Source organism: Charadrius vociferus, unplaced genomic scaffold (genome assembly GCF_000708025.1).
Source record: "Charadrius vociferus isolate BGI_N301 unplaced genomic scaffold, ASM70802v2 scaffold161, whole genome shotgun sequence".
NCBI classification, from domain to species: Eukaryota; Metazoa; Chordata; class Aves; order Charadriiformes; family Charadriidae; genus Charadrius; species Charadrius vociferus.
This window is the reverse complement of record NW_009646928.1, coordinates 21,580-49,573: the sequence shown is the minus strand read 5'-3', so window position 1 is coordinate 49,573 and position 27,994 is coordinate 21,580. Positions and strand designations below refer to the sequence as shown.

The 27,994-nt window shown below is 37.6% G+C and overlaps 1 protein-coding gene across 4 annotated transcripts in view; it reads left to right on the top strand.

The window, feature by feature from the left end:
• Positions 1–27,994, top strand: part of OSBPL6 (oxysterol binding protein-like 6) — a 48,041-nt gene that overhangs the window by 15,503 nt on the left and 4,544 nt on the right. Inside the window, exons 3-19 of one of the 4 annotated variants that reach the window (XM_009894514.1) lie at positions 1,320–1,442; positions 3,841–3,894; positions 4,614–4,727; positions 4,847–5,011; positions 5,542–5,674; positions 6,085–6,188; positions 7,107–7,199; positions 12,066–12,140; positions 16,313–16,478; positions 17,499–17,629; positions 19,722–19,829; positions 22,176–22,313; positions 23,701–23,788; positions 23,989–24,242; positions 26,234–26,371; positions 26,726–26,789; positions 27,384–27,462. In XM_009894514.1, coding sequence (XP_009892816.1) covers positions 1,320–1,442; positions 3,841–3,894; positions 4,614–4,727; positions 4,847–5,011; positions 5,542–5,674; positions 6,085–6,188; positions 7,107–7,199; positions 12,066–12,140; positions 16,313–16,478; positions 17,499–17,629; positions 19,722–19,829; positions 22,176–22,313; positions 23,701–23,788; positions 23,989–24,242; positions 26,234–26,371; positions 26,726–26,789; positions 27,384–27,462 — 2,027 coding nt within the window. The remainder of the gene's footprint in view (positions 1–1,319; positions 1,443–3,840; positions 3,895–4,613; positions 4,728–4,846; positions 5,012–5,541; positions 5,675–6,084; positions 6,189–7,106; positions 7,200–12,065; positions 12,141–16,312; positions 16,479–17,498; positions 17,630–19,721; positions 19,830–22,175; positions 22,314–23,700; positions 23,789–23,988; positions 24,243–26,233; positions 26,372–26,725; positions 26,790–27,383; positions 27,463–27,994) is intronic. The other 3 variants (XM_009894515.1, XM_009894516.1, XM_009894517.1) reach the window with 3 other exon arrangements.

The following is a 27,994-nucleotide window of genomic DNA, read 5'->3' as shown; positions in this document are numbered from 1 at the left end:
TGATGCACATGTGTTTCCCTCTACAGCAGTGGAAATAGAATTCCCAAGCAAAACAGAGGGAAGTTAAAATGGTGGGTTTTGAGCACGGCATTTACAGGCACTGGGATAGTTCCAGTTTATAGTTATGCAAGGAAAACTAAACTGAGTAAACATTTCTATTAAAATTTACTGCAGTAATATATTTGGGATAGAGCTTTTCACCCTTCTTACTTTTGAAATAGTATTTTCATAATAGTAATGTTAACATTATCAGGGCTGTGTAACTTGGAGGTGTTACGAAAGACTGGTAGTGCTTGGCTTTGAACAGTTTTATGGGAAATGGAGGAGTCAATTTTTTTTACCCTTTAAATGTTTGATGCTGTATGACCTCCTTCCTCCCTCAATAACTGTTCATAACATTGCTGGGAGTTTTGACAGATCATCTGAGAAAATGCAAGTTCACAACTTTGCAGGATACAATTAGTAAAATAGAGTCTTAATGAGCAGGTCGTAGGAGATTTTTAAATTGGTACAGAATTTATTAATTACAGGAGTAGCAAGAAGATAGAAATAAAGGTATGTCTTCTTTTTAAAAATACTGTTCTTTAGCTGTTCAGTATGGTATATTATAAGTCTGTCTTGAGTTGTACAAGTCATCACGTGTAAGAAGTGGTATGGACAAGAAATGCAATTGGATCCCTGGAAGGCATACAGCTGGTTGTACCTGAAATTATTTTCTATAGAGAGAAAATTATTTAGCTTCCTATAAATTTCTCTTAATACAGTGAGAATGTATCCAGAAAAACTTGAAAAAAAAAATAATTTTCCTTTTGCAGATTTCTGAAAATTTCATAATAAGCCTGAGAAACTGTCATAAAATGTATCCAGAATCAATGGAGCTTGTACTTAAAGATCAGAAAATTTACAATTTGTTATAATCAGGAAATACCACAAAGGGCACTGTTAATGTATGCCCATGTATTTGGTAGTATGGTTTCTTTCTCATTTTGTCTCACAGTCCCATCTTTTTTAGAGAACAAACACTCTGAGTAAAGATACATTTTTAAAATGCAGATTCTGCCCATACACCGCTTTCAAAATCTCTTCAGTCTTTTTAGTTCTTGCAGTGGGGTGCTAATTTGCGGGGTGCCTTCTGGATAGATTTAACAGGTAGTCAGAGCCACCTGCACTTTTACATCGTTATCTCCAGAAGCAGGTCTGACCTTTCTTATACTTAGCTCAGCCACAATTTTGTCCTGTTTTCATGTATTTGGATTGCAATTTTTCATCATGTGTGTGCACAGTTAATTAATCAATGTGTCTTCATATTTTTTCACCAGGAACCTGACAGCTGGGAAATCATAGAGGGTCTGAAAATAGGCCAGACCAATGTCCAGAAGCCAGACAAACATGAAGGTTTCATGCTGAAAAAGAGAAAATGGCCTTTAAAAGGTTGGCACAAGGTAAATGTCGCGTAACACAGTCAAAAGATTATTACTTCATTTCATGAGTTGGATTTTTTTCTGTCTAGAGGAAATTAGGATGTCAAATAAATGCCCAGGATTTTGCTGTATGACTTTTTCTTGTTTAAAGAATTAGCTTGCACACACAGCTCATGGCTTCCAAATGCAGTGCCTGCTGCCTAATTTTGTATGCAAAATCCTGGCAGAAGTTGTAAATAATGCAGCAGATGCCTTGTGGTTTAAGAGGTTTAATCAATATGCCTTTCGTAATTTCCAATGTATTATAACAAAATGCAGCCACGTACTGCAAAATTGCACTGGGTTTACATTAAAGTACACAGGATTTCGTGATAGCAGGGGAGATCTGAGGGGCACGGACCCAAGGTGTTCGTCCGGAAGAGTGTTCCCCTTCAGGCATGCTGACTTGGCAGATTTGCTCAGCTTTGTCCCTGAATTTTGTTTGTCTTCTTGATTACAGTCTTTTGTGTGGGTATGCAGTGCGACTAGGCACTTTTGCCATTAGATGTCTCAATTTAAAAAAACCCAAAACATCCCAAAACTCAACCCCAAATCTCCAGTTTCTATTTGGTTAATTTGGAGGCAATTCTCCATGCATAATTCTACCTTTTTTTTCAGTCCTAAACCTGGTCTTCATAAACTCTTTTGTCTGCATTTCATACCATAGTAATTACATTTTCCCCCCCCTTTTAGCAACAAGATGTGTGGTATTGACGCTCACCCATCTTTTTGTAGCTGAGGGTACTTGAAGCAGGATAATTTTCTAGTACGGAATGCATTTTGCTGCAAAGGGTAGTGAAACCATTTGTTATACATGGTGTTTTTTCTGGGAAAGAATTAACTTTGTTTTTTTGCTATACACGGGGGGACTTAGGTCTGAGTCCAAATGCAGTCCATACAAGTATAAATGACACTTCCCCCTAATTTCTCTGTTCTTTCTGAACATTATACTAACTTATACATATACCTGCCACTCTTTTTTGTGCATACCTATCTATCCTAGATTTTTTTTTTGGTTTTGTTTTACTTAACTATAGTTTGTAGTTTCAGCAACCAAATACGTATGCACTACATGAATTTAGTATAGGGAGATTAAAGGATTTCAAACTGACATACTTGAAACACTAAAGAACAGAAAAGGAGAGCTTATTTAAAAAAACCTACACAAACAAGCACACAAAAAAACCCTCCAAACAAACAAACCCCCAACAAAACACCCCCCAAAAAACCTGAAACAACTAATCAGATGTATAAGAATATATAGAATAACCCACTGATTGCACTTCTTTCAAATACATTACGTTAATGTGTTGTTTCTTGGACAAGTGTCTGTTTTGATAAGGAACTTTATAGGAGAGCAAGAGGAGTCCAACTTTCACAGTGCTATGAAGGAGATTGCTACCGATGATCTGTTTTTCATGCTGATTTTAGAGAAGTTACCTGTGTAAATAATTTTAATGTGATCAAGAGCTTCACAGTTCAGCATCCCCCTCTACTCTGCCTTATATTTCACTTAAGGATCTAGAAGCTGAACTTGTGTTATGAACTGTGACTTGGTTAATAAGTTTCGTTTGGTTTTTTTTTTTAACTGTTGCCTTGATATCCTGCAGTTTCCCTAACAATACTTTGCTGAGAGCCCAATGAGGAATTCCAGAGATAGTAATTGCAGCATGTGCTGTGCTAGTGATCTGCTAGCAAAGCCATAGCATCCTCTGTCTATTGAACACTGCGTGTCATATCTGACAGTTATGAATGTGCTTTAGTAGCGTATAAGGTAGTTTATAATTTTCTGGATATTAATTTAGAGTAGCTTATAGTTTTCTGAAGTGCAGTATGCTTTGGAATGAAATATGGGGGTACTGATTGATGAGAAGTTCAACGTGAGCTGGCAATGTGTGATTGCAGCCCACATGGCCAGCTGTATCCTGGGCTGCATCAGAAGTGTTGCCAGTAGGTCAAGAGAGGTGATTCTTCCCCCCTACTCTGCTCTGGTGAGACCCCACCTGGAGTACTGCATCCAGGTCTGAAGCCCTCAACATAGGAAAGACACGGACCTGTTAGAGCAGGTCCAGAGGAGGGCCACAAAGATGATCCGAGGGCTGGAGCACCTCTCCTGTGAGGAGAGGCTGAGAGAGTTGGGGTTGTTCAGCCTGGAGAAAAGAAGGCTCCGGGGAGACCTTACAGCGACCTTCCAGTAAAGGGGGCCTACAGGAAAGATGGGGAGGGACTTTTATTTATCCTCTCTTTCCCACCCACAGACATTCCTTAATTGCTACAGAGTAATCCTTTTCTTTTGCAGATGAATTATTGTATACAGCTTAAATTGCATCTGCTCATTAAGAAAGAATTTTTCTTTCTTTTTTTTTTTTTTTTCCCCCAGAGATTTTTTGTCCTGGATAATGGAATGTTGAAATATTCAAAGTCACCAATTGATGTAAGTAAAGTTGAAGACCATTTTAAAATTTGTATTGGAATTCAGCCTACCAGGGTGATTAAATCTTATACTCACTCTAGGCATATTTATGACAGCACGCACATAAAGTTGTTGATGGATTCAGAGAGAGATCTGTATATGGAAAGCATGTAAAGTTTTGGCTGAGTTGTATTGTCAAGAGTTCTACCTTTTCTTACTTCTATGAAAATAAAAACTGCATTACTTTAAAGTAGTTTATGTAACGAAGGTGCTTGAGAGATTAGCCTGACCATGTACTTTTCTTTTTCAATTTTTATGTCAGTCAGAGCTGATTATTCTGAGATATGTGGTTAGGACAGAGAAGTGATTACAGTGTACTCAAGAGATGTAAAGGGTAGCGTTAAATTACTTAGATCTGATACCAATAACTATCAAGTGGTAGCAGCAGGAGCTGAGTACTGTCTAATTTTCTATGCTTCTCACTTACCTGTAGCTGTGTACTGGTGTGAACTAACACATTTTAACTTTGGAGTTGGCTCTGCACCGAGCACTTCTTGTAAGATGCTTTTCTCTGTCTATAAATAGTAAGTGGTTAGTCTAACTACAGGTTTTATTTTTTAATATAGCTTTATATTAAAATGTTCATAAAATGGGAAATAATTTCAGCAGCGGATATTTTTCTGTTAAATATAGCAAAGTGCATCATACTACCAATTTCTTACTCTGATTTTTGATTTTAGATACAGAAAGGCAAAGTCCATGGGAGCATTGATGTTGGTTTATCAGTTATGTCTATAAAAAAGAAGGCTCGTAGAATAGATCTTGACACAGAAGAACACATCTATCATCTGAAGGTAAAAAGTGGTGCAAATAGTTACTCTCTTTCCATCCACAGTGGAAATAAATAAAACTGTAAAAGATGTGCAGAAAAGTAGTATATTGAATGCTTTCTTGATAGTGAATTTGTTTCCAGGTGAAGTCCCAGGATTCATTTGATGCATGGGTTTCAAAATTACGCCACCACCGGTTGTACCGTCAGAATGAGATTGTGAGATCTCCAAGAGATGCTAGTTTTCATATATTCCCTTCAGCCTCTACTACAGAGTCTTCACCAGCTGCTAATGTGTCGGATGGAAAGGTACGTAGTGTTCTTTTGATGAAAACTTATACCCGCTGGGCTTGCTCATGGGCAGCTTCAGTGGGCTCTGCTTGTAATGCCCACAGAGAGAAGTTTCCACTGTGGGAACCAATGGCCAGCAAAAAGCTGTGAGTGTGTGCAGCTGAAGGACTCTAATTTAGCCTTACTGCAGCCTTCATTAATGGGCTGCTGTAGAGATCTTGCAAAGAATTCACCATCCCCAGAACAATTTGCACTTGCCTTTGTCATCAAGGATAAATCTGTCTCTTTACTATTTTATAATGTTCTTCCTCTTAAACAGCAGCTTTTGTAACTGGTGATTAGCAAACACAGTTTGCTTGTGAGGTTCTCGGTTCGGTTCTCCAACAGGCTGTACAGAAAAATATGCTGCCTGGGGAACTATACAGTCAAATCACAGAAGTCACTGAAATCACGATGCATGTTTTGTTTTCTTATTCTGAAGTAGTATGGTGACTACGCTGACTGAGCAACATAGCAAGAGTAAATTTAAGCATTTTATTATGTCTTAGGTGCAACAAAATAGTTTCCCCTGGCAGTCTCCCATACCTTGCAGTAACAGCCTTCCTGCCACCTGCACTACTGGTCAGAGCAAAGTAGCAGCCTGGTTGCAGGACTCTGAAGAGATGGACAGATGTGCAGAGGGTTAGTCCTTACCTTTTCATGCCTTGTTCTTTCAGCAAAACTTCTTGTTGATATAAAATAAGAAACAGTCAGTAGAGTGGTTAAGGTAATTCGATGCTTGTGGTGGGAACTTCCCTCTCTGCATGTTTTGGGATGTTGCTTTTAAAATTTATCTTAATAATCTGTATTATCTTAATGGATATCATTGTTAAGAGATGATCAACATTTCAGGTCCAGACTTGTTACTGACTCTCATAGAAATAACAAGTGCTTAACATCTCTAAGAATAAAGCTTTTACTTAGATGCCTTACTACTAGGGATTTAGACGTTTAACTTTTATAATGCAATGAAGTGCCAATGATGGACATCATGGCAAAAATAAAAAGTCTGAACTGAAGCACCTAATGTATTTTTGGTTTATATCTGTTAGATCTTGCTCATTGTCAGTCAAACCTCGTGGAACTCAGTAAACTTCTTCAAAATTTAGAAATACTACAGAGAACTCAGTCAGCACCAAATTTCACAGACATGCAGGTAAGTATGCTTGAACATAAATCATCACTCTGAAACATTTATTTGTGTTAAGAGAAATACAGAGATGCCTGTTAACTCAATGATTTCCTGAAATCATAGTAACTCTTGGATGAAAGGCTTATCTTATGTGTTTATCTTAATCATGGGAAATAATGTTACATGTGTCAAAAATAATTAAGACGTATTAATTATTTGAGTTAAATAGAACAAATCAAAGATTAAGTCATTTGCAAAGCAAAACGGAGAACTGTTACGATACAAATACACGTATACATTGAAATTGTATTTAAGGAGTTTTTGTTGTGCTGAGTGAGATATCATTTTAAGTTTTTAAGGAGTGGAGACCGAAAGACCCTCAAAGATGAAGGTGCATGCTCTAGAAAAGAGGGTATAGTACAAAGGTCCCAAGGGTTGGACAGTTTCTCAGTTCAGGATGAGTTTTCCTCTTGACCACAAGAAAGCAACAGCAGATCCTAAATCCTTTCTTCCCTTTTCTCTCAGTCCCCTTGAGTACACAAATCTCCCAGTGGTGTTGGTGCGTTGGTAAGTCTAGTTCCCATGAGGTAACAGGACTTACCATTGATTTCGGCAAGAGTTGAACTCTACGTGTCTCTGAGTAGTACCAAAATAGAAATCCATGAGGATTTCAAGGTCTGGTCCTAAATATTGTGCACTCATGAAGAAAGTATTCCAGTAGTTTCGCTAAATGACCTAAATATACCATGTGTTCACAGAAGTGTATGGATAGCTGCAGCTGGTCACTGCTGTAGTCGCGAGCCCCCGCAGTGGTGTTCTTTTCCTTACTTTCTAACTTGTAGATGTCTAATGCTACAATTCTTTACTAACTTGCTCTACTGTCTGTGTTGCTTGTGTCAACTTAAAAGTATTTTGTCGCTTTTAACTATTTGTGTAATGTAGGCTAACTGTGTAGATATTTCAAAGAAAGACAAGCGGGTCACGAGACGATGGAGAACAAAAAGTGTCAGCAAAGATGCAAAAATTCAACTTCAGGTACTGAACGCACAATACTTTACTTTTCACTGTACTTCTAGATTAACTTTTAAGCATGAAATGATGTATTAGCTAAAAGTAGGAAGTCAATGTACTGTCTCGTATGCTCCTGATGAAGTAAATTAAATCTCAGTAACCTAGAGAAGGTAGTGAGAAAAGTATTGATTTTACTTTCGTTCCTATGAAAACATTGCCATCTATGGAAAGGAGTGGGATCTGAAAACTAGTCAATTAAGGTGCAAAAAAAGCAGTATGCATGCAGCACACAGGGATACTGATGTTCTATCTCAAACTTGCCAAGAAGGGCAGTTGAACAGGTGACATCAAGTTAAAAGGAGAAAACATGACTGAAATACTAAACACACCAGTTGTCTTTGTTAAGATCTATACTAGGATTGTTACCAATGAGAAGTATTTTCATAAGCCTTCTCTTGTGGAAAAGGCTTAGTATGGAAACAAACTGAATAAGCCAAAAAACACGTTACATGAAGAAAGAATTTACCCCATCCTGCCTTAGAGCTGCAAAGTAAAAGCACAGAAATAAGCATAATAGCTTGTGTTACTGCTAGATCCAGAGTGTCTTACTGTGTTTTGTCAGAAGCAGTTGTGTGTTCAGAGGCCTAATCCGAAACCTATTCTTTTTTATAATTGAGCAACTGATAACAAAGACTATATTCAACTGACTTACGGAGCTAACAATCACCACTGTGCTGTCTGCTACAGAATAAATAAATGTCAGAAACTTCTGATCCATTTAAGTTCTAGAAATTCATGCAATCTTTGACAGCTTTTAATATCTCCTCTAGAGATACAATAAGGAGTTTTCTGTGACTCATTTAAGATTAATAATCTTAAGGAAAGAAGAAATTGTAGTTGCATCAGCTTTCTCATTGCAGTTGTATGTCATTTTTTCTTTCTACCTGTTATGCTAGATAAATCACAGTAGGTTGAACAATGAAGCATCAGTTAGGATTAAAAAGGGTTATTAACAAAGGAATTTTGGTGATTGATGTTGTGTCCTATTACCTGCATTTGAAGGATCACTGTGTTTCCCTGCTGCTGAAAAACATAGGCAAATAAAAATATCAGGAAAATGGCTGCAAGTACTTGGTGCCTATGAAGAGACAGAGTCAACACTGGCATGTTCTTCTTTCATGCCACAGTGGTCTTAGAGAAATTCCTCTCCACAAAAATGATGAGAAAAATGATGAAAGCAGTCAATGTTTGATGATCACAAGGAATTATGAGCTGTTCCTATGTTGCCTGCACTTTACCAAAGTGACACTGGTCACTGGTCTGAGCTTCCGTCATTTTGGCACCTGACTCTCAAACTGCTGTTTGTGGTTTGGCAGGAGCCTCAGCTCCTGAAATTCTGAAATACGGTTGGTTTGCAGGTTTCCCAGGGAGAGTTTGTGTGCATAGCACTGTTCTACATGGATCTGTCTTTTCTGGGTCGATAATGAACTCTGCCTAACCTGGGTCAGCATTAACTCCTGGCAAACTTAATGCTGGAAATGTAAAGCTTATTTTGTTAGAGCAAAGCATTAAGTTATTGATGACTTAATGATGATGATTTATAAATTAATTTGCAGTGAAACAGAAACAATACAATTATTCTAAATTATAGGGAAGGTGAACACTTCTTTCTGGCTGCTCCATTATCTTGCCTAGTTTGATGGGTTCAACACACCGTTTATTCTTCCAAGGACTGTCCTGTCCCATGAGTGGTCTAAAGGTGTGATCTGTGGAAGATGGCCTCACTTTGACTCATTGTATTATTCCTAATTTTCTCATGTTGACGTTCCACTAAAACATGGATTTCCTCCCATGCCTAGGTGCTTTTTAAGCTTACAGTCCCATTTTGTTCTTCTGTTAGCCATGCCTTCTAGCTTCATTGACCTTCCTTATTGGCCATTTTTTCAAGACTACTCCAACTCTTCATAAACTGTTTATCAGGGAATACGCTACTGAGAATCACTTTGTATAATTTGTGATCTTTGTCTAATTTGTTTCTTCATGGTGCCTACTCATGATTTGCTATTAAATGGTTGACATTTGGTACTAAGAAAACTTCTTTTGTCCATTTCCTTTCCCCATACTTCCATAGATTTCATTAGTTTTAGGGAAAAATGGTAATACTAACATACTAACTTTAAGCTTGTTGCACTATTAATCCAATTTTAAGTACTTGCACCTATTTATTTTAGAATAAGCAGTTGTTAACTACCATCAAAAGATCCTCTGATAGTATGATGTTCTGGGGAATCCTTCTGGGGAGCATAAAAATTAGCAAGCTCTCTATATAGATGTCTTGTTCATGAGTAATGGGGAACGAGGGTGTAATTTTTGCTAGCTCAGCATCCGCTGTGTAAGATGCGGAGAGAATTCTCCCATCTAGATTTTGCGTTGTACTTGTTACCAGTTTTTTATTAATAAGATAGCTTATGTTGTATTCCTGCTAACACATTCTTCAGTATGAATGCTAGATGTATAGGGTGTTTAAAACATACTTTTTCTTGTAAGAAAAGCTTCTTGCTTTGTTTCTTAAAAATATATATTTACCTAATATATTTATTAGGTATACTAGTTCTGTATGCAGTTAACTTTGCTCACACAGCTGATCCCAGTGACTAGAGTGGGGTTACTCCCTGAAGTAAAATTGATCGTAGCATGCGTGTATACATCTGCAGGTTTAGTATTGCAAAATTGTTCAGAATTAACAGCTTAATTTACAGACCTGTACTCAAGAGTAATACATGGGCTGCCTCTCTGAAGAAAGATTGCTTTTATGAAGGAGGTTTATTTTGGTTTTAAAAAGCCTATTTAAAGTCTTATGAAAATGGCCTGCAAAAACAGATTAGTTGACCTGTATTCATTTATTTTGCAATTGATGCTTTTGTACAAAAACTGAGTTGTGGTTTGCTTTGGGGTTGGTTTTTTTTTTTCCCCCTTCGGGTAAAAGACCAATTTGTCATTCTCATGACAATCTAAAGATCTTCAAAAGAAGAAAAATATTACTGAAAAACAATAAAATGAACTAATATTGATGAAATTTCCCTCAAAAGCTCAGAGTTGTGAAGTTCCAAGACTGATTTTTTTTTTTTTTTTTTTTTTTCAGGGGGTGAGGGGGGGAAGTAGTATAATAGAGAACTTTATGGAGCAACCTGAAAAGTCATCTTGCTCTACTGAAGCTTTCCGCTCAGAAATGAAAACAGACCCAAAGACTGGCTTATTACTTTTTCCCTTAAATAAGTATTTTTTTTATATGGTAACTCAGATTATGACCTTGCTTTCTATTGTCTTGAGAGGAGCATGCAGTTCTGTAGAGCTCATTGTTCCCATTTTAATATTGTATATATTTTGTGCATGTCTCTCTCTGAACATATATATATTTGTGTATGTCCCTATTAGTTAAACAAGAGTATTCTTCCAAACTCTTTTTCACAGGATAGACATACTTGTGTAGAGCACAAAGAGCTTCACATTATACAGATAATGCGTTCTGTGCTTCATCAAAGTTTATACTCTATATTTTAGAGGCTATGTTTGTGTTTTTTAATGTGAGAATTTTATAAAATATTACAAAGCAAGGCTTCTCTTACTGTGATCATTAGACTACCCTTCCGTTGTCAGTATCACTGCTGCTAGCATCAGCCAGAGGGTGAAGGGTATGGCCATTCTCAGATGCAGCAACCCTACCAGTGGGAATGGTACAGGAGTAAGACACTTCAGCTGATAATTGAACTGCAATATTCTGTTCTTCAGGATGGTGTCCTTTTATCCAATCTATACCATCAATATTTGTATGGAGCCCAGGCTGCTTTCAGAAAAAGTAAAAACATATATAGATTTAAAAACACTGAAGTGGGATTAGGTGAAGATATAGGGGAAGAAAAATGTAAAGGGATTGAAAATTGTTTTCTAAAAGCAGAGAGGTGGCTTTTCTAGTCTTCTAAAAATCTTAAAATGGCTTCAAAATAATGACATTTTGATTAGATGTTAAATAGAAGGACTTTAGGATAGGTATGGAGCTCCTCTGCATTAGACAATTACTTGCTTGACTTTAATGTACCATGACAAATTTTATTAAAAGTGAAATAAAAGTGAAATTAAGCAGTATGAGGCCACAAGTTAGGCATGCAGGCAAGGAAGTAGTTGTTGGAATACTTAGTTTTCATTTGTGCTGCTTTATCTAGTTTTTGTATTGCTTTGGAAGCCAAGCCTTCAGTAATGTATGTGAGAAGTAGTTGGAACTCAGAAAAGTGGTGTGTGGAGAAAATGAACAAATAGGCTCAAGGATGGACACAGAAATGCTAGAGCTGTGCACAGGAATGTTCCCATAAGCAAGCTCACTATAACATACGCACTGAAAAGTTTTACCATTGAGATGCATGTATCTTCAGTGACCACAGTTCATGCACTTCCACTAATGCAAAGTGATCTCTTTCAGAATTCGTCTTCTAGATAGTCACGTGACCCCCAGAAGGAGTTTGGGTTTTGTGTTTTCTGGCATGCCATAGCATCCTTTTTGTTTTCTTATTCCATAATTTCCTCATGACTCTGAATGGAAATACTAGTAGGTTTGGGGTTGTTTTTGGGTTTTTTTGGTAGTCTTAGTGAGTGCACTGCAGTCCAACTCATCTGGAGATAATTTTAGTGAAGTATCTAGCTTTTTTCTGTCTGCGGCATACACAACTGAAAACATGTGATATGTCCTCAGAATGTATAGGCCATAAGAGTTAACAAAATTGAACTCCACTTAAAGACTCTCCCTCTCCCTTTTCTGATCACCTTTCATCTTCCTGTGTCCCATCACCCCTTCCCTTCTCTTTTTCTACTTCCTTCTCTTCTTGCATTCACTGTCAGGAAGGGCCGGCACCGAAGGGCCAGTTCAGCACAACACGACGCCGGCAGAGACTAGCAGCTGCAGTGGCTACAACAGTGAGTGGATTTAAAAATCAAGGGGTAGCTCTAAAGATGGGAAGCTGTGTAACTTAAATGTGTAATAAGCTCATGAAAATGTTTCTGGCACTTTTTGGAGGTGTCCATGCTACCCATGCTACCTAGAAATGGTCAGACCTTTCACAAACGGATTCCACAATTGTGGGTCTGAGCATGTTTACGTGGTACATGTCCCCCCTCCTTTCTGCAAGTGATGGTTAGACTCAGGCCCTGCCCTGAACATGTCTTTGACATACTCTGCTGTATACTATACAAAATGGAAAGAAATGATCAAATTCTGTTAAAAGTTTCTCATGACAGTCTATAGCAAGACAGCAGAACCTAGGAGATTTGTTGCAAACAGCCATGGAATTATAAAATTTCCTGGTTTGGTGGGGTGGCTTTTTTTTTGTTTGTTTTGTTGGGTTTTTTTTTTAAGTAGTATAAGGTTAGCCTTTTCATTTGAGACACTTTCTGTTTACATTCCATAATCCCAAAAAGTCATATTACTACCTTTAGTGTCTGTATTTAGTTTTGCTAATTCTCTTAAGTCTTTGGCACAAAATCTGGAGCTATGAAATCAACACAGAGGGTGGGAATTGGGAGGGGGAAGCGCTGCTTGTGAAAGCAAAAGGATATCTTCAGCAGCTGCGTTATCGGGAAAGGCACTTATTAGGAATGCACAATATAGACATTAGTACTGATCTATCAACTGATTAATACAACAGCTAGATAGGGAGGACTGTGCAGCCAAAGATTGAAGTGAGCTTTAAATGCACACCCCTTACCGAGCCCAAGCAAGTGAATGTCTTCACCAGGCTAAAGTATTCCAGGGTCTGTGGCTCCAGCCCGTAGCTAAAATCCCCCTGCTACCTGAACCACAAAACTCAGTCACTATCAGGTCCTCCTAAAAAGCATGAGAGAAATCAGTGTTTCTCCAGTTCCCAAATTAACTCATCTAAATTTAATCCCCCGTAATCAGTTGATGCTGAGTGCTGTGCTCAATAATTGATTGATACTCTGACCTGATTGGTCTGCCTGCCTAGCAGAGAAATCACCCCGCTTCTCAGTTTACATGGCTGAGCAGTGTCAGTGGGAGGCTCCAACCAGTAGGGTCAGCAGTCGTTACACAGGGTTGGCAGGAGCTGTGCCAAGGAGTGCTTGAGTGCGGGAAGCACAGCTGGACTTAGATTGCAAGGCAGTAGGAGTCCAGGGAATCGCGGGGTTGTTACCTGCAGCTGAAGTGAGGACCTGTTGAGGGAGGTCCTGGAGGAGCTGGAAAAAGTGCAGGAGGAAGGAAAATCAGAGGCACCAAAATGACTCTGTAGCTGTTGCAGTGGTCGTGGCAACGGCCTGTTCTTCCTGGCTGATACGGGAAAGTGCTTATCTCTCCCAGACGGTGAAGCTGTGTGTATAGACTGAGGGGTGCAGAATTACATCAGTTAAATGCATGGCAGAAAGAGGAGGTTTTCCTTAAAACCCACTCTACCGGGAGCAGCCTGTTCCTATGTGAACACGTAATTCTGTAGAAAGTGATGGATGAGTGGATACTATGTCCCTGGTGTAAAGCAGAAAGTCAGGACAAGGTACATTTGAGGTCATGTCTAGAAGAGTGTGTGTGTGGAGGAAACCGGAGTGATGCATCAAGAAGCTAAATACTTTTAAAAAACGCTCCAAAACAGCAAAAAAAAAAAAAAAAAAGTAATAAAGTCAGAATCAAGTCACCATAGATATATAGAGAAAGCACAGCAATGAAAGGAAAAAAAGGGAAGGGGAGCATATTGGCAGTGTTTCTTGAACTGTTGCCTATTCAAGAGAATGGAAGAATTTGTTCAATGTGGATTTTTTCATCTGTTGTGGAAAGTAGCTTGGAAACTTTTAGAAAAGATGCATGTGAGGAGAGATCACGTCAGTCAACAGTTCGGTATTTTGATTCCTGTATTTGAAGCAGTCGGCAAAGCAGCTACTTGTCTCTGTCATGTGAATATTTCTTGCAAGCAGTGTGGCAGTAAATGCTATTTCTAGGATGTACTTTAAAATGTTATTTTCCCAATAAACCTCACTGCGGAAACATTGCTTTTCAGCCTGGCCACCTGAGGTATGAAGCAGAAAGGATGGCTCTAAAGTAGGTCTCTTCAGCTAGGTTCATCACAAAGTGACTAAAGAGCCCCCACCATGTGTGGGCAGCCTGCCTGTGGCTCTGCCAGTCAATGTGGGGCTGGGGCAACCTGCCCCATCGCCGCAGGCACTTGGGGCTGCGGGGACTGTCCCTCATGTTCCTGCTTTATAGCTGGGATCATCTTTCTTTCCTGCCTTCTGGATGGGCTTGAGCGTTGGGTGTGTACTCCCTGCACCCACAGCTATCATGTAGCCACCTACTTTGCCTTCCTGGAGCCACCTGGAGCAATTGAACCTTTGCAGTGCTCCCAGTCAGAAAGTTCTGGGAACGCGCTCTCCAATTTAAGAACTGAAAAGGTTTTGTAAAGTAGACTTGAAATCAACCTGCATTTAGTCACATTAGTCAGTTAACCTGGTTTTGTTGAGCTGTTGAGAGAGGCAGTCTGGTACTCGCAAAGATGATAAAGGGGTATATATCCAGTATGAACAGAAGGAATTTATTCTACATCTCCTGTTAATTAAGTTGTCTTGATATGAGGCTAAAATTAGGTCCAATAAAAAATACTGACTTTGTTGATATAGCTGGAAATCAAAATACGTGATAGAAGAGAATAAAGTTTCTATTGGATAGGATGCAATAGAGCTATTATTCTGTGTGCTATATGTATCTGGAAATTGAGGAAGAACAGGATGGAAAATGGTATTGTGCAGAATATGGTCATGAGTGGAATGAGATGTGATGAATAGATACAACAGGATTTTGAGTGTTTCATTGGGGAATCAGAAATCTAAAACATAGATTGATGACAACTGTTGTAGGAAGGGATTGATAAAACCGTTCTGTGATGTAATCAACTAACAAGGTACCAATTTCAAATACTGGCTATAGAACTGACCTGTTGATAAAAATTCTTAGTAATATGACTTTTTATGTTGTCTGCTGCTTTTTATCATGCCTTGGAAGACTCATTTTATAGTTTGGCCCCGTTTTTCATATTGGAATAATTATGTTGGGCTGCAGTGTGGAAATTCTTATTTATACATTTGAACAGTATAATGGAAGAAATTAGATTTAATGTATTCGATGTGTTTAACAATGCTTAACATTTAAGTAACAAAATACAGTTCTGCATGCTTTTCCTTTGCATTTAAATTTGAAAATTAAGTTCTTGGCCTGATTTCTATATAAAGGTGTGTAAAGAGTAAAATTAAAATACGACACACGTTCACACTCCTATCAAATACATAACAGTGGTAACCATATACTGCGTATGTAACATATAGGTAACTGTTCAGTACACGATACATGTGTATATAACTTATAAAGTTTTGCATGTGTATTTTTATTACTGTACCTGAAAAGTATAGAGAAGGAGAAGTGGAAATGATAATAAACTAGATTCTTTGCTCCATCTTACTAACCGTATCTCTTTGCATTTATTTATGGTCCAATTCAAATGAAAATCAGGTTGAGTTTTGCTTTCTTTGTTGTTGTTGTTTATTTGTTTAGTTAGAATATAGAAAGACTATATGCTTTTTCCTTCTTCATAGTTGCCACCACAGTGACTTTCAACTCAAGATTTACCAGTAGTTTTGAAAAACTTCAACGATATATTTGATAATATTATATCCTATTTCTACGTCTTTGGAGGAACTTGCATACTTCAAATGTTGTTATTGTAATAACAGAGTCATACTACATGGAGTCTCAAGTGTCCAAATATAAAGCAGCATGTGTCATGGTTCAATTTTCCAGTCGTGTTTAAGCATTAGGAAATGGTCCATTTTTGTAAATGTTAAAATTGAAATGCTCTATCATTAGCTGTTAGCTATATATTTAGGCCTTCTTTTGTCTGTTTTGATGAAAAATTTCAAGAGAATTCTGCCTCAGCTATGCTGAGATTTAGGAGGGTAAAAAGTTATATGTTCATACTTACTATGTTCTTCACATTGTGAACCAAGTCTTGTTTTCAGAAGAAATTTGTTTTTTCTTCAACGGAGCCAAAAGTTTGGTTGTAGCTTATACAATATTTCTTATATGTTTCTCGCTGTAGGTCCCTTTCAGTGCTACGATGTCACCCGTTAGACTGCATTCATCCAATCCCAACCTTTGTGCAGACATCGAGTTTCAGACTCCCCCAAGCCATGCAACGGACCCTCTGGAGTGCTCCACTGAGTACATGAAACTTCAAGAAGAATTCTGCCTGATGGCACAAAAAGGTAAGTGGAAATGTGAAGCCTGTCCTTTAATACGCTCCTCTGTTGTATTTCTTTATTGCCTTCACTTAGTTATGGCCAAGGCATTCATCTGCATTAGATGATGTTGTATAAGAATTTCTAGCTGGTCAGGTGACTTACATAAAGACAACATGTATTACCCTTCTTACATTTTCCGTGGATGTCGTGAATATAGAGACAGGTAAACTGTCTGATAAGACTTTTTTTTAGAAGTCTTCTAAACTGCTTCCTGCATCTTGTAAATACATGACTGAATCTTGCAAACATTTTGTTTCTCAATAAAATGCTTTATTACTCCCCAAAGATTAATCAGAATCTCACTGCTACGTATAATGTTGTGCAGTTCATTTTTGTGCAATGTTTTCTACGTCAGTGGAAACAAAAGAAGAAGAGCTTATTATTAGAATGTACTTTAGAAATGTCATTTTATTGCCAGTAAATGAATGGTCCTACAGACTGAAAAAAACTGGTTTTAGAGGCATTTGTTATAAGTTTGCTGTCTGTTACATAACAAACACAGGAAAAACATGAGACTAATATCTTAAAAAATGTCAAAAACCTGTTTAGAGACCAAGTAATTCCCTTTATTTGTGAAATATTAAGTCTTAGCAGAACTGATTTTTTTGTTACCCTGGGGAAAAAAAAAAAAAAAACAACTAAAAAAAAAAAAAAAAACAACTAAAAAAAAAAAAAAAAACCAACTCAGAAAGAAAAGAACACACATTGGGCACAGGTTTGCCAAATATGCACCTTTCCATATGTTCAGCACCAAGAATATGCTGGAATGACATATGTGTGAGCATACAGTATGCACATTACAACCTCAAGCTGTAAGTGTTTGTGCTTAATTTGGCATGGATTACTTGAAGTTCAGATACTTGTTTCAAATTTCCATAATTGTGGGATGGAAATCTCACTCTATTGCTGAAATATTGTAATAGATGTCAATGTGCAGTTCTGTAGCTGAGAAAACACTTGTTTTCTTTTTTTCTTTTTACTTAGTGCATTCTCTTTTGAAGTCTGCCTTTAACAGCATAGCTATAGAGAAGGAGAAGCTTAAGCAGATTGTTTCAGAGCAGGATCTTGCAGGACACAATGCTCAAATAGCACACCTCAGACAGTCCCTCTCTCAGGTATGTTCTTGATTTGATTTCAAGCACATCTAGCTTGCCAGGTGCACTATTTCTTTTGTATTTTGGCCTTTTCCTGTGGTAGAAGGAGCCAGGAAAAAGCCGAGTTCTTGACCACAACTATGACATATGTTCTGTTATGACATAGGTCTAACCTCAGTGCGTGTGGAGGTGACAGATATAATTTCTTCATGTAAGCATGTATCTGTTATGGTTTTCCAAAGTAAAGAAAAAGAATCAAATATTTTTATGCAAATGCTAAATATCTTTCTTGGAGCTGTTTCCAGCACAGCCAAGGAGATATTCTTCTATTCTTAACTAAGTTTTAAATTTTCACTGTATGTTTTCAAATTTTTTTTATATGTCCATATCTCTAATTGCAAAATAAATCATGGATTACAGGATAATCATGGGTAAATTGGATTTTAAGAGACACACCTGTTACTGTCCAGTGTCTCTCCCAATTAAGCCAAAGGAAAAATTGTCATTGGCTTTAGTGGGGAAGAAGAGGTAAAGCCACAGTAAGTCCTCAGGTTACAAGATAACTCAATTTTTTTAATTCATTGTCAGGGAAACATAAAAGCTTTTACTCTGAAGAAAGGGTTGGTGTGGAGTACTGCATCTGCAAGAAATGTGAGCAGAGGTTTAAAGGCAAACAAAACTTCACCCAAATGTGTATATAATTTCATATAGTGTTATTGGGTTCGAGGTTTTTGCTGTGAGATTAAAATTGATGCACCATGATTCTATAGGTACAGATGTATATCATGTTATGCAGATTGATTACTGTGTGTTGTGATAAAGAAAGGTTAAGGACAGGAGATAAGGGTAACTGTTTCTGGTCATTGATACAAATTTAACCAAGAACCCGTGGAGACTTACTAGCAACTTGTATGAAATAGGTGATCATGTTTTCTTCTTGTTCCCGGTCTCCAGGGTCAGTCTAAAAGTCACTTTCACACATTAGTTCGTAGTCTTAATGGGGAATAAATGGAAATTTGATCTTAGTCAGATGGCTGGGTTTGACCAGTCTCACGACCAGGTTTGAGCAGTTTGGGAAGCTATTGCCAAACTGCAGTTAGTCATCACCTTCCCTTCCTGGTAGATGGCAACTGTGAACGTGCCCAGAGCATTTCAGAACAAAGCAAAATGGGGTAATTTAAACTGTTTAGTGACGGTTTAAGCTAACCTATTTTACTTTGGTCCTACTTTGTTTCAGTACGTTTATGCAATCTATTCCTGGGTTTGCACTAGAGGGAGGCAGAAGATTATAACTCCATTGTAACAGTCATTTTTTACTAAAACAGTATGTCTGTCTGTTGCTCTTTCCTACAATTCTCAGTGCTGGGCATATATTAGGGTTAAGCCAGTTCATGTTCTAGGTATGTAACATATTATACTTTTTCTGGATTTCAGAATCTTGCACGAGTCTTTCTAGATAGCAGGCAATGTGTATATACACCCCCAAATTTATAATCCTTAAAAAAGGAGAAAAATCACTAGACACCAGTTGAATTCTATTGATATTTGTGACACTAATGGATCAGTAGTTTGAAATGAGTACACATATGCAAATATATCAAATTGATCTGGATGGGCAAACACCCAATTTTACTAGCAATTATGTTGGTTTTGCTGGAAAGGAAGCAATTTCCTTTTGCAGGCTCTACATGCTGATACCCTTGGTTCAGAAAGGCCTGTATAGTTGTAAAGCAACAATTGCCTCTTTGGGAATTTTGCAGGTAGTTCCCATTTTTTGTTCTGCAGTTTCATTCTTTCCTGCTGCATTCACTCCCCATTTCCATAATGTACATAACCCACCAGTATACCTGCCAAAGAGCTATCTGAGGAATTAAGGTAGAGTGTCACTGTTACGTTCTGGGACACTGTCCCCACTGCTTCTGAAAATCACTGAAGGCAAACAAACCAAAACACTAAATCATGTTGGAGAGAATCTCAAAATAGGTATCTCTAAAAATGGAAGAAAGGAGGTTCTGTGATTTCTTAGGAAATTGCTGGGAAGAAGCTACCTTTTTTTTTCCTGTTTAATGCTTACTTTTTAATTTTAAATGAAATGTGCAATTTTTATTTTAAGGCTCTCAACCAGAATGCTGAACTAAGGAGTCGCTTGAACAGAATACATTCAGAATCTGTTATTTGTGATCAGGTTGTCAGTGTAAATATTATCCCTAGTCCTGATGAGGTAAGACTTTGGCCTTTAATGGATTTAGAGTACAATCAAACCTTGCTAATTCTCACTAATAGCTGAAACACCTGGCAAATTACAGTATTTTTCAGATTGGCAAATGTTCATTTATAGAAGATGTCAGATTATATTTTCCCTGCATAAAATAAAACTTCTGTCTTTTATTTTGTATATGTCAGATCTCATGAAGGAACTCAGTTTGGTCTCTGCAGAGAAACAGGGAAGCACACCAGTTCTGGAATATTAATTGTGGGCTGTGGGAATTAGTGAGGTTTTACTGTATTTGACTGTGACACACAGTAGCTAACCAATTCTTTATCTGAGTTTCTTGCCAAATCAACAGAACAGTTTAGTATTTAATGGCTTGATCCTGCAAGTGCTTAAAGGGCCTAATGTTTAATATCTTGAGTGGCACCACTGAAATCAAAAGGTTCAGTCTATGAACCAAACACTATGGTAATATCATGTTTGCAACACTTAGTCTTTCTTGTTTTGCTTTCCTCACTCAACAGATAACTGAACATTTGTATTAATAACAGGTCAGCTTCCCTCATGAGAAGGAAAAATCTTAATTTGCGAGCTGTGATATGTTACAATTAATGTGTTCATTTTGACAACCATTCTACTTGTATTTTACCAAAATATTTTTCATTTGTCATATGCCAGTTCAGTTAACATACTCATCTCCTAAGTATTTTTTCCACCAAGAAAGGAAGGTGAAAATATGTTTCCAATTACTTTTGGTTGTTTGCTTTTGGAAAAAGTCCAAACAATTTTTCCAAGAGACCAGCATGTTGGAGACTAGAATAGAAGACAGGTGAAGCGGTGCCACAGCACAGCAATCTGCACTGAAGTTCTGAGCAATTGTCATCTCTTCTATTTTGTTTTTTTTTTTTTTTTGTTGGTTAGCTGTTTCTTTTTCATATGTACATCGTTACATTGGTACAAGTGTATTTGACTGAAGTTTTTCAAAGAGATTCCCAGATCTCTCATTCACTTATTCTCCTGATTGCTTCATATATATAATCTTGCGATGTGTAGATAATGCCTGTGTGAGCATCTTTTTCTGGTAGATGCGTGTGTATTTTTCCAAGTCCCTCTAGCTTATATGAAGCCTTAAAATTTCCATCACTTCCTGTAAAGATAACAGTGAAATGAGCTTCTGTCTCCATTATAATTCATCAAACATCATATACCATTTATAAGCTTATAAGAAAAAGAAATGGGTTTTGACATATTGGCTGGTTTATGATTTATATTTTTTTGTTAGTGCATTTTGAGACAACTATATGGAATAATTCTATAGGATTAAGGTGTCAGCAAAACCATTTGCAGGACTTCTGTGGTAAGATTAATGGGAATAGAGTTGCAATCTGAAGAGTTAACTATGTTTAGAAGGGCCTCAGTAGTTTCATCTGTATTATCTCCCAGAAACAACATGCTGTATGAATTAAGGGATTAAGTCAGAAGCCTGTTTCCCTCCACAGCAGCAGCTCCTTTGGTGGAATGGTACAGGTAGACATCTTAATTTCCCCCCCGCCCCGCTTCTTAAAGCAATAGCCCATAGGGTAACCCACTGAAACCTGGTGTTCTTCCCACTGATAGCAGGAAGAGGAAGATATGGTAACTATTTAAGTTAGCTTGCCCCCCTTACTGTGTAACACATAACACAGTTTTGAACCCTTGCCTTAGCTGTTAAATTCTCTTTATAATAAACCATAGAGATTCCATTCCCTTTAGTAGTATTGAGTCAGTGTTCATGGCATAATTCAAATGAGATTTGGAGTACAAACATGGAATAAAAGCACATAAATATATACTATAGCCATCCTCCTGAATATTCAAACTTTTCAAACATTTGTTACTAAACTGGTTCTCAAGCGCATTTATTTTGAAAGTGACTTATAACTCCCTCACCTTATAAAGCTTTATATTTGAGTTTTGATTGTTTCAAAGCTAGCTCCCAGTGATATAATTTGTTATGAACAGGTGTCTTTTCATCTGAATTTCATGGTTGAACTTGTCTGATGCAATCCAAGTATTGTCCATAAAGTCGTTCCTCTGGATACAGAACTAGATCCGTGATTATTCGTGGTGCTAAAACTTAGCAATTGATGCTGAGCAGGCCTCAAATGAAGATGTGTATCGCTGCTCAAAATGCACTTTATTTTGTAATTGTCAAAACCTCATCTGTTAGGTATGCACAAAGCCCTACTAAAATGCCGGTTTTACTACCTGTACTTATATTTGGCATAGAAAAATTATTCAGGTGATTTACCCTTTCTATGCATGTTTCTTTTATACTAGAAATAATACTTTTATATTTCTGTGATTTATTTACAGACAGGTGAACAAATTCATGTCAGTTTGCCACTGTCTCAGCAAGTTTCTAATGAGAGCAGGCTCTCTATGTCTGAATCCGTTTCAGAGTTCTTTGATGCACAAGAAGTGCTTCTATCTGCCAGCTCGTCAGAAAATGAGGTAGGCTATGATAGCACGCTGCAGCTTTGCTCTTGGACAGGTTTAGGTATTGCTACCACTAGTGAATGATATTTTTTATGTTTTTTTATAATGTTACTTAAAATAAAAAGGTATCAGAATGTGTAAGGCGTAGATAAATGAACCTGAGACTGCCTTGTGATGGGGTGCGAAAGTTCCCTGAAGTGTAAGACTGAGTTAGAAGTTGTTTGTATCATACCTTACGTTCAGGTCATGACCTTGCTAGACTATGGCAGTTTCAAATGACATAGACAGAAGTAATTATGTCTGACTATGCAGTCAACTAATTTAGATTTTAAAATATTCTTTAAAAAGTCTAGTATTATAGTGTTCTAGTATAGTTATAAAATTATTCTCTGTAATCAGAGTAGTAGACAAAAGCCTGAAAAATTGTCTCACTCAAGCTCCAAGTTGAAGCAGTCAGATATAGTTCAGGCTCCTGAATCATATTGCTGTCCACAGCTTCCCTGTGCTATCCTGGATAAATTCTTCAACTTTAGAAATGTATTTATTTTTTAAAATACCTTTATATAAAGCCACAGTAGTGCTGTGATCTACCACATCTTCTGTAAGATGAAATGAGAGTGTGCCACCATATTTTCTCTTTGACAAGGATTGCTCATGTGCCACTTGTTGGCACAGTCTCAGCTGGAGTTGTTCAACTAAAGAATAGAATGGTTCCTTATCTTATTGGTTCTGTCAGATGTATAGTACGTGTTATCTCAATAGTCTGGATTGTGTATATCAGCATGGAAAATTGGTGTGTCTGTATGGTATAAACAAAATGGAAACTTTACAAAGTCACCTGCAAATGGTGTAGGCTTTATAATGAATACTCTGTTATCAGTAAACACTGTTAAATATATTGAAAGTAATATTTCTGGGGAAAAAAAAAAAGTTAAAAAAAATTTATTAAAAATAGTCTTAAAGCTGATGTAGGTCTTGTTTTGCAAAATGATAAGTTGGTTTCCATCTAATTTTTTGCTGAAACGCAAGCTGCATTTTATTGTTTGGTTCTTTATAAAAAGCACAAATCTTAACTATCTTTTCTTGCCTCCTGTCCCCAGCACATTATGCTGTCAATCTTTTGTTCATCTCTGACTTCAAATGAAGTCACCCTTTTGCAAATTTAATATCTGTATTTAGCTTCATAATAAAGAATTCAGAAACATAAGGAGAGCATAGCATTTGTTTTGACACTTTTAGTGCATTGGCAGTATGGGCTGATTGAAACATCCGGTTGATTTAGTTTAAAGCTCTAATTGGTATAGATGATTTCTTTGAATATTTGTGTTTCATTTAACTATTTTTGTCTAATTTGGCAGTATTTTATGTATTTGACTAAATTGTTATTTTGTTTATGTTTTAGGCTTCTGATGATGAATCTTATATCAGTGATGTGAGTGATAATATATCTGAGGACAACACCAGTGTTGCAGACAACATTTCTCGGCAAAGTATACGGCTATGTTTTAAACTTTGGGAAATTACATTGGTTATGTTCATATACCAGGCTTACTGCATGTCTGTACAAGACCAACTCAGCTGAAATCAGTGAAGTTGGGCTTGCTTGTTCTGGCGGTGATGTGGTTCAATGGATCAGTCTGTTTTTCTTAATCTGGTGCTTTCTTATGATAATAGTTTTTTCCCTTCCCAGTTCTTAATGGTGAGCTAACAGGAGGCGCATTCAGGAACGGACGGAGAACTTGTCTCCCAGCTCCCAGCCCTGACACCAGTAATATCAATCTGTGGAATATTTTGAGAAATAACATTGGCAAAGATCTTTCCAAAGTATCCATGCCAGTTGAGCTAAATGAACCTCTAAATACCTTGCAACATCTTTGTGAAGAGCTGGAATACAGTGAACTCTTGGACAAGGCTGCTGAAACAGATGATCCTTATGAACGCATGGTAATAAATTTAGTGTACCACTTCTTATGTCTGTATTAAAAAGGGAACTGTTGAATGGAGGTCTGTGCAGGGTCCTCTCTTGCTCTTCCTGTTCACAGGCAACAGACCTCCCTGCTGGGTCAGACAAATGTTGTGAACAATTACAGGTGGTAGGTTTGATCTGAACAAGACTGAGGGACTTTCTTGACTTCAAATGAAGTCCTGCATTTGTGACTCACTGGTGTGAAGACTGATGTAGGCAATGGCAGTTTCAAACGCTGCAGCACCCTTTCCTGGCTTTCAGTGATTAAGTCCAGCAGCCTCCAAGAGCTAATCAAGGCTGTGGCTGGCTTATGGTCAATGTAGGTGTCAATAAGCTGTCATCCTAGGCAATTTCTAATAGAGAAATTCCAAACCACCAAAACAAAGTTTGCCTGACTTCAGCTTCCCTGTAAGTATGTCTTGTGTTTTTAACTGACAGCCAACAGCCTATCTTCAGTTCTCAAGGTGTTTTGATCTGTCATGTCTCCTTTTCATCAGAAGAAACAGGGAAAGACTGTAAGGAGAAAATTGGCAGTGTTGTTGCTGAACATATCCGCTGGTATGTGTTGGCAACGCTGTGGATAATTAGGAGAAGAGAGGTTGCTTGCAGCTGTCATACAGCCACACGCTTGGGTCCGTTAACTGCCACATTCATGTGGCCTGCAGGAGAGTAGGGGGTCCTAAACACTGGTATTTGGACCTGTCTAATGATAGGAGGTTGAATTATTTATAATCATGTGCTGTTTTCCTACAAGAATCCTTATGTCCCTCACAAAAGGGAGAACCTGTAAGGACTGGGCAGGGTTGTAGTGAGTAAAGCAGGCTGTGTGCCTGTAGGACTCTACCTCCTTTGTTGAAAAGCTTGGAAGGTGTGTATTGAAGGAGTCAGGAGAGCTCAGGAAGGAAAAGCCATGGTGCAACCAAAAGCTTCCTTGAAAACCTGGATTCAATCCCCTTTACTACGGATACCTCTGCAATACTGGGGATACAAGCCAAACTTTTAACAAGTGCCTTAAAAATGCAAATTGCGCACCCAACCTGAGGTATGTGGGACTAAGCAGAAGTGCTGAATACCTGAAGCATCAGTGGTAGCAGTGCTTTGAATATATTCCCTGCTTCTTCACTGTTCTTTGAAAAATCAGGACTTTGCTATCTTAAATAAGCATCCAAAAATATCTTTAAATAAACATCCAAAAGTGGTGGAAACTTTTTTCTTCTCATTGCTCTATACATCATAAGGAAAGTAAACCCCCTCATTTCTCTGTAGTGCCTTATAGTTAAATTCATGAAAAAGGTTTTGGAAGAATGTAGGTTTTTACTGTTGAAGAAAAGCCTGTGAAAAGAGCGGTAATTCTGTTGATTCTGCATTTATGAATAATATGAAATAAATAAAGAATGGAGCATCTGTCACACAACGGGAAGAAAACAAAGCATGTAAAAGCTCACACAAGTGTTTTGTCCTTGCTACCATGAGGAGAGGGGAACCTGGTTAAGGTTCACCCCCCTGATAGCAGAACCTTAACCCTGCATTAAGGACATCCTAAGTCAGAGCTGTTTATGTTTGACACTAAATAGAATAGTTCCCATAGGAAAATGGTATGTGATATTGTCATTAGACATTGTCATATAGTATTTATTCACAGGGAGCATAAACTAGAGCTGGGTTTGTGTTTTAGATCATTAGTGATAAGTCTGTTTAAAGGTAGAAAAACAGTTTCTTGTGCAGATTATTATTTTAGGGGACTGTTGAGAGATGCTGACTGAGGCCATGAAGAAAACCAAATTATATCAACAAAAGAAATACAGTTTATACTGGTTCTGGCTGGGATGTATGGCTTCACTCTCAGGCATGCTTCATCAATCCAGATTTCACTCTTGAGTGGAGTAAGTTGTGTGATACCACATAGTCATGGCATATGCATGAGAATCTCTGCCTGTTCTCACTTATGTTCTTGTCTGTATTTTCACAGGTTCTCATAGCTGCTTTTGCAGCATCAGGCTATGCCTCTACGTATTTTAGAGCAGGAAGCAAGCCATTTAACCCAGTGCTTGGTGAAACTTATGAATGTATTAGAGAAGATAAAGGATTTCGATTTTTCTCAGAGCAGGTAAAGCTTGTTTCTAGATAGACACTCCTGTTTAGATTTAGATTTTGGTTTCTTTGTTTTATAGAGTAATCTTGTTTTTTCTTTCTTCTTAGAATCGTTCACTTTCTTAGGAGTAAAGAAAGGTTGTTACTATAAGTGAACTTCATTTAGTGCTAGAATGTATATATTTTTGTAGTAATCGCAAGTGTTTTAAGTACATAGCATTTTAAGTACAATCTCAAGTTGCATCTGTTTTCATAGCAACATAGGCTAGTAAATAGTGTGGGCTATTTAGTGTTTTCACATTGCAGTAACAATTGTATTGTCTTAGAAATGAAAATGAATTGTTTTTAACTCAGCCAAACTGTTTTCCAGGTTAGCCACCATCCTCCCATTTCGGCCTGTCACTGTGAATCGAAGAACTTTGTGTTTTGGCAAGGTATACTTTTTTAATTCAAAAGCATAACCATTTTTTATTAGCAAGTAAAAACTTTGTCTGTACAAGCTGAGATTTGCATTTGGGACTTACTAAAAATTTAGATACTTACTATTTTTGTAGTAACTTATTACAAACTGATGCTTCACTCCAAATTCTCATTCTTATGAGTGAGCAGGCGTGTTACAGCATCCCTTGTCACTTGTAGTCTTTACACTTTTTTGCTTAAAAGCTTTTTACTGAGAAAATTATTATTTCTAATAAACACAAGCAGTTCTTTTTACACAGTTGAACAAGCAGCTCTTTCTTTCCTTGTATCTACTGGCATATGCATTTAATTTATATCAAATGTTTTCATGAGAGATTTGACAATAATGTAGCACAGGCATGACTCCTTGAAGAAAATCAAACTTATCTTTAGTTTTTCCGACCTAATGTCATTTTCAAGTATTTTTTTTTTTCCTTTTGTATTTTCATGGCAACCTCATGCTGTCCTGTTTTAAACCCGATGGTCTGGCATAGATCATCTTGTGTGCTACACAGATCACTGCCAGACTGGTCTTTTCAGTTTTGTAAATTTTTCACTATTGTATTTAGATATCAGGTGGAAAAACAAATTCTGGGGGAAATCAATGGAAATTCTGCCAGTTGGAACCTTGAATGTGACTCTTCCAAAGTAAGCTACTGTCGCGTTTCCTTTTGTTTTTAGTCTTTGCTGCAATCTAATCTGTGCTGCCTTGTGAATGGGTTGGGGGAAGTGTATGCAGACATCACCTGAATTGTACTGGTGAGAGTTAGTGCCTAGCTCAGATCTCCTCTTAGTGTACAGGTGGGGGTACTGAAGCGTTTTTGAGCCTGAAGATCCATTTGGAGTTTTGGAGGGAAAATATACAAACTCCCTAGAAAGTGATAGACAGAGGGGAATAGAAATGTTTTAGGAGAGAGAACCCAAGTTTTACGTGTACAGTAGTGACCTGTTCAGAACAAGGATGCAATGTAGGACTGTCAGCAGCTAGCACTGTCCTTACTAAGGTTCTCAATACTGCTAAGTGTTCCCTCAGAACAACCACTAGTAACAGTGTAAGGTTGTTTTTCCAAATGTAGATAAGCCAAAACATGTTCTTCAGATGTTGACAGAGTAGCGAAAAGAAGTTTCACCACAGTTGAGGCTAGTTGCAAGTTGCAAATCCTGAGAACATGCAAGGAGA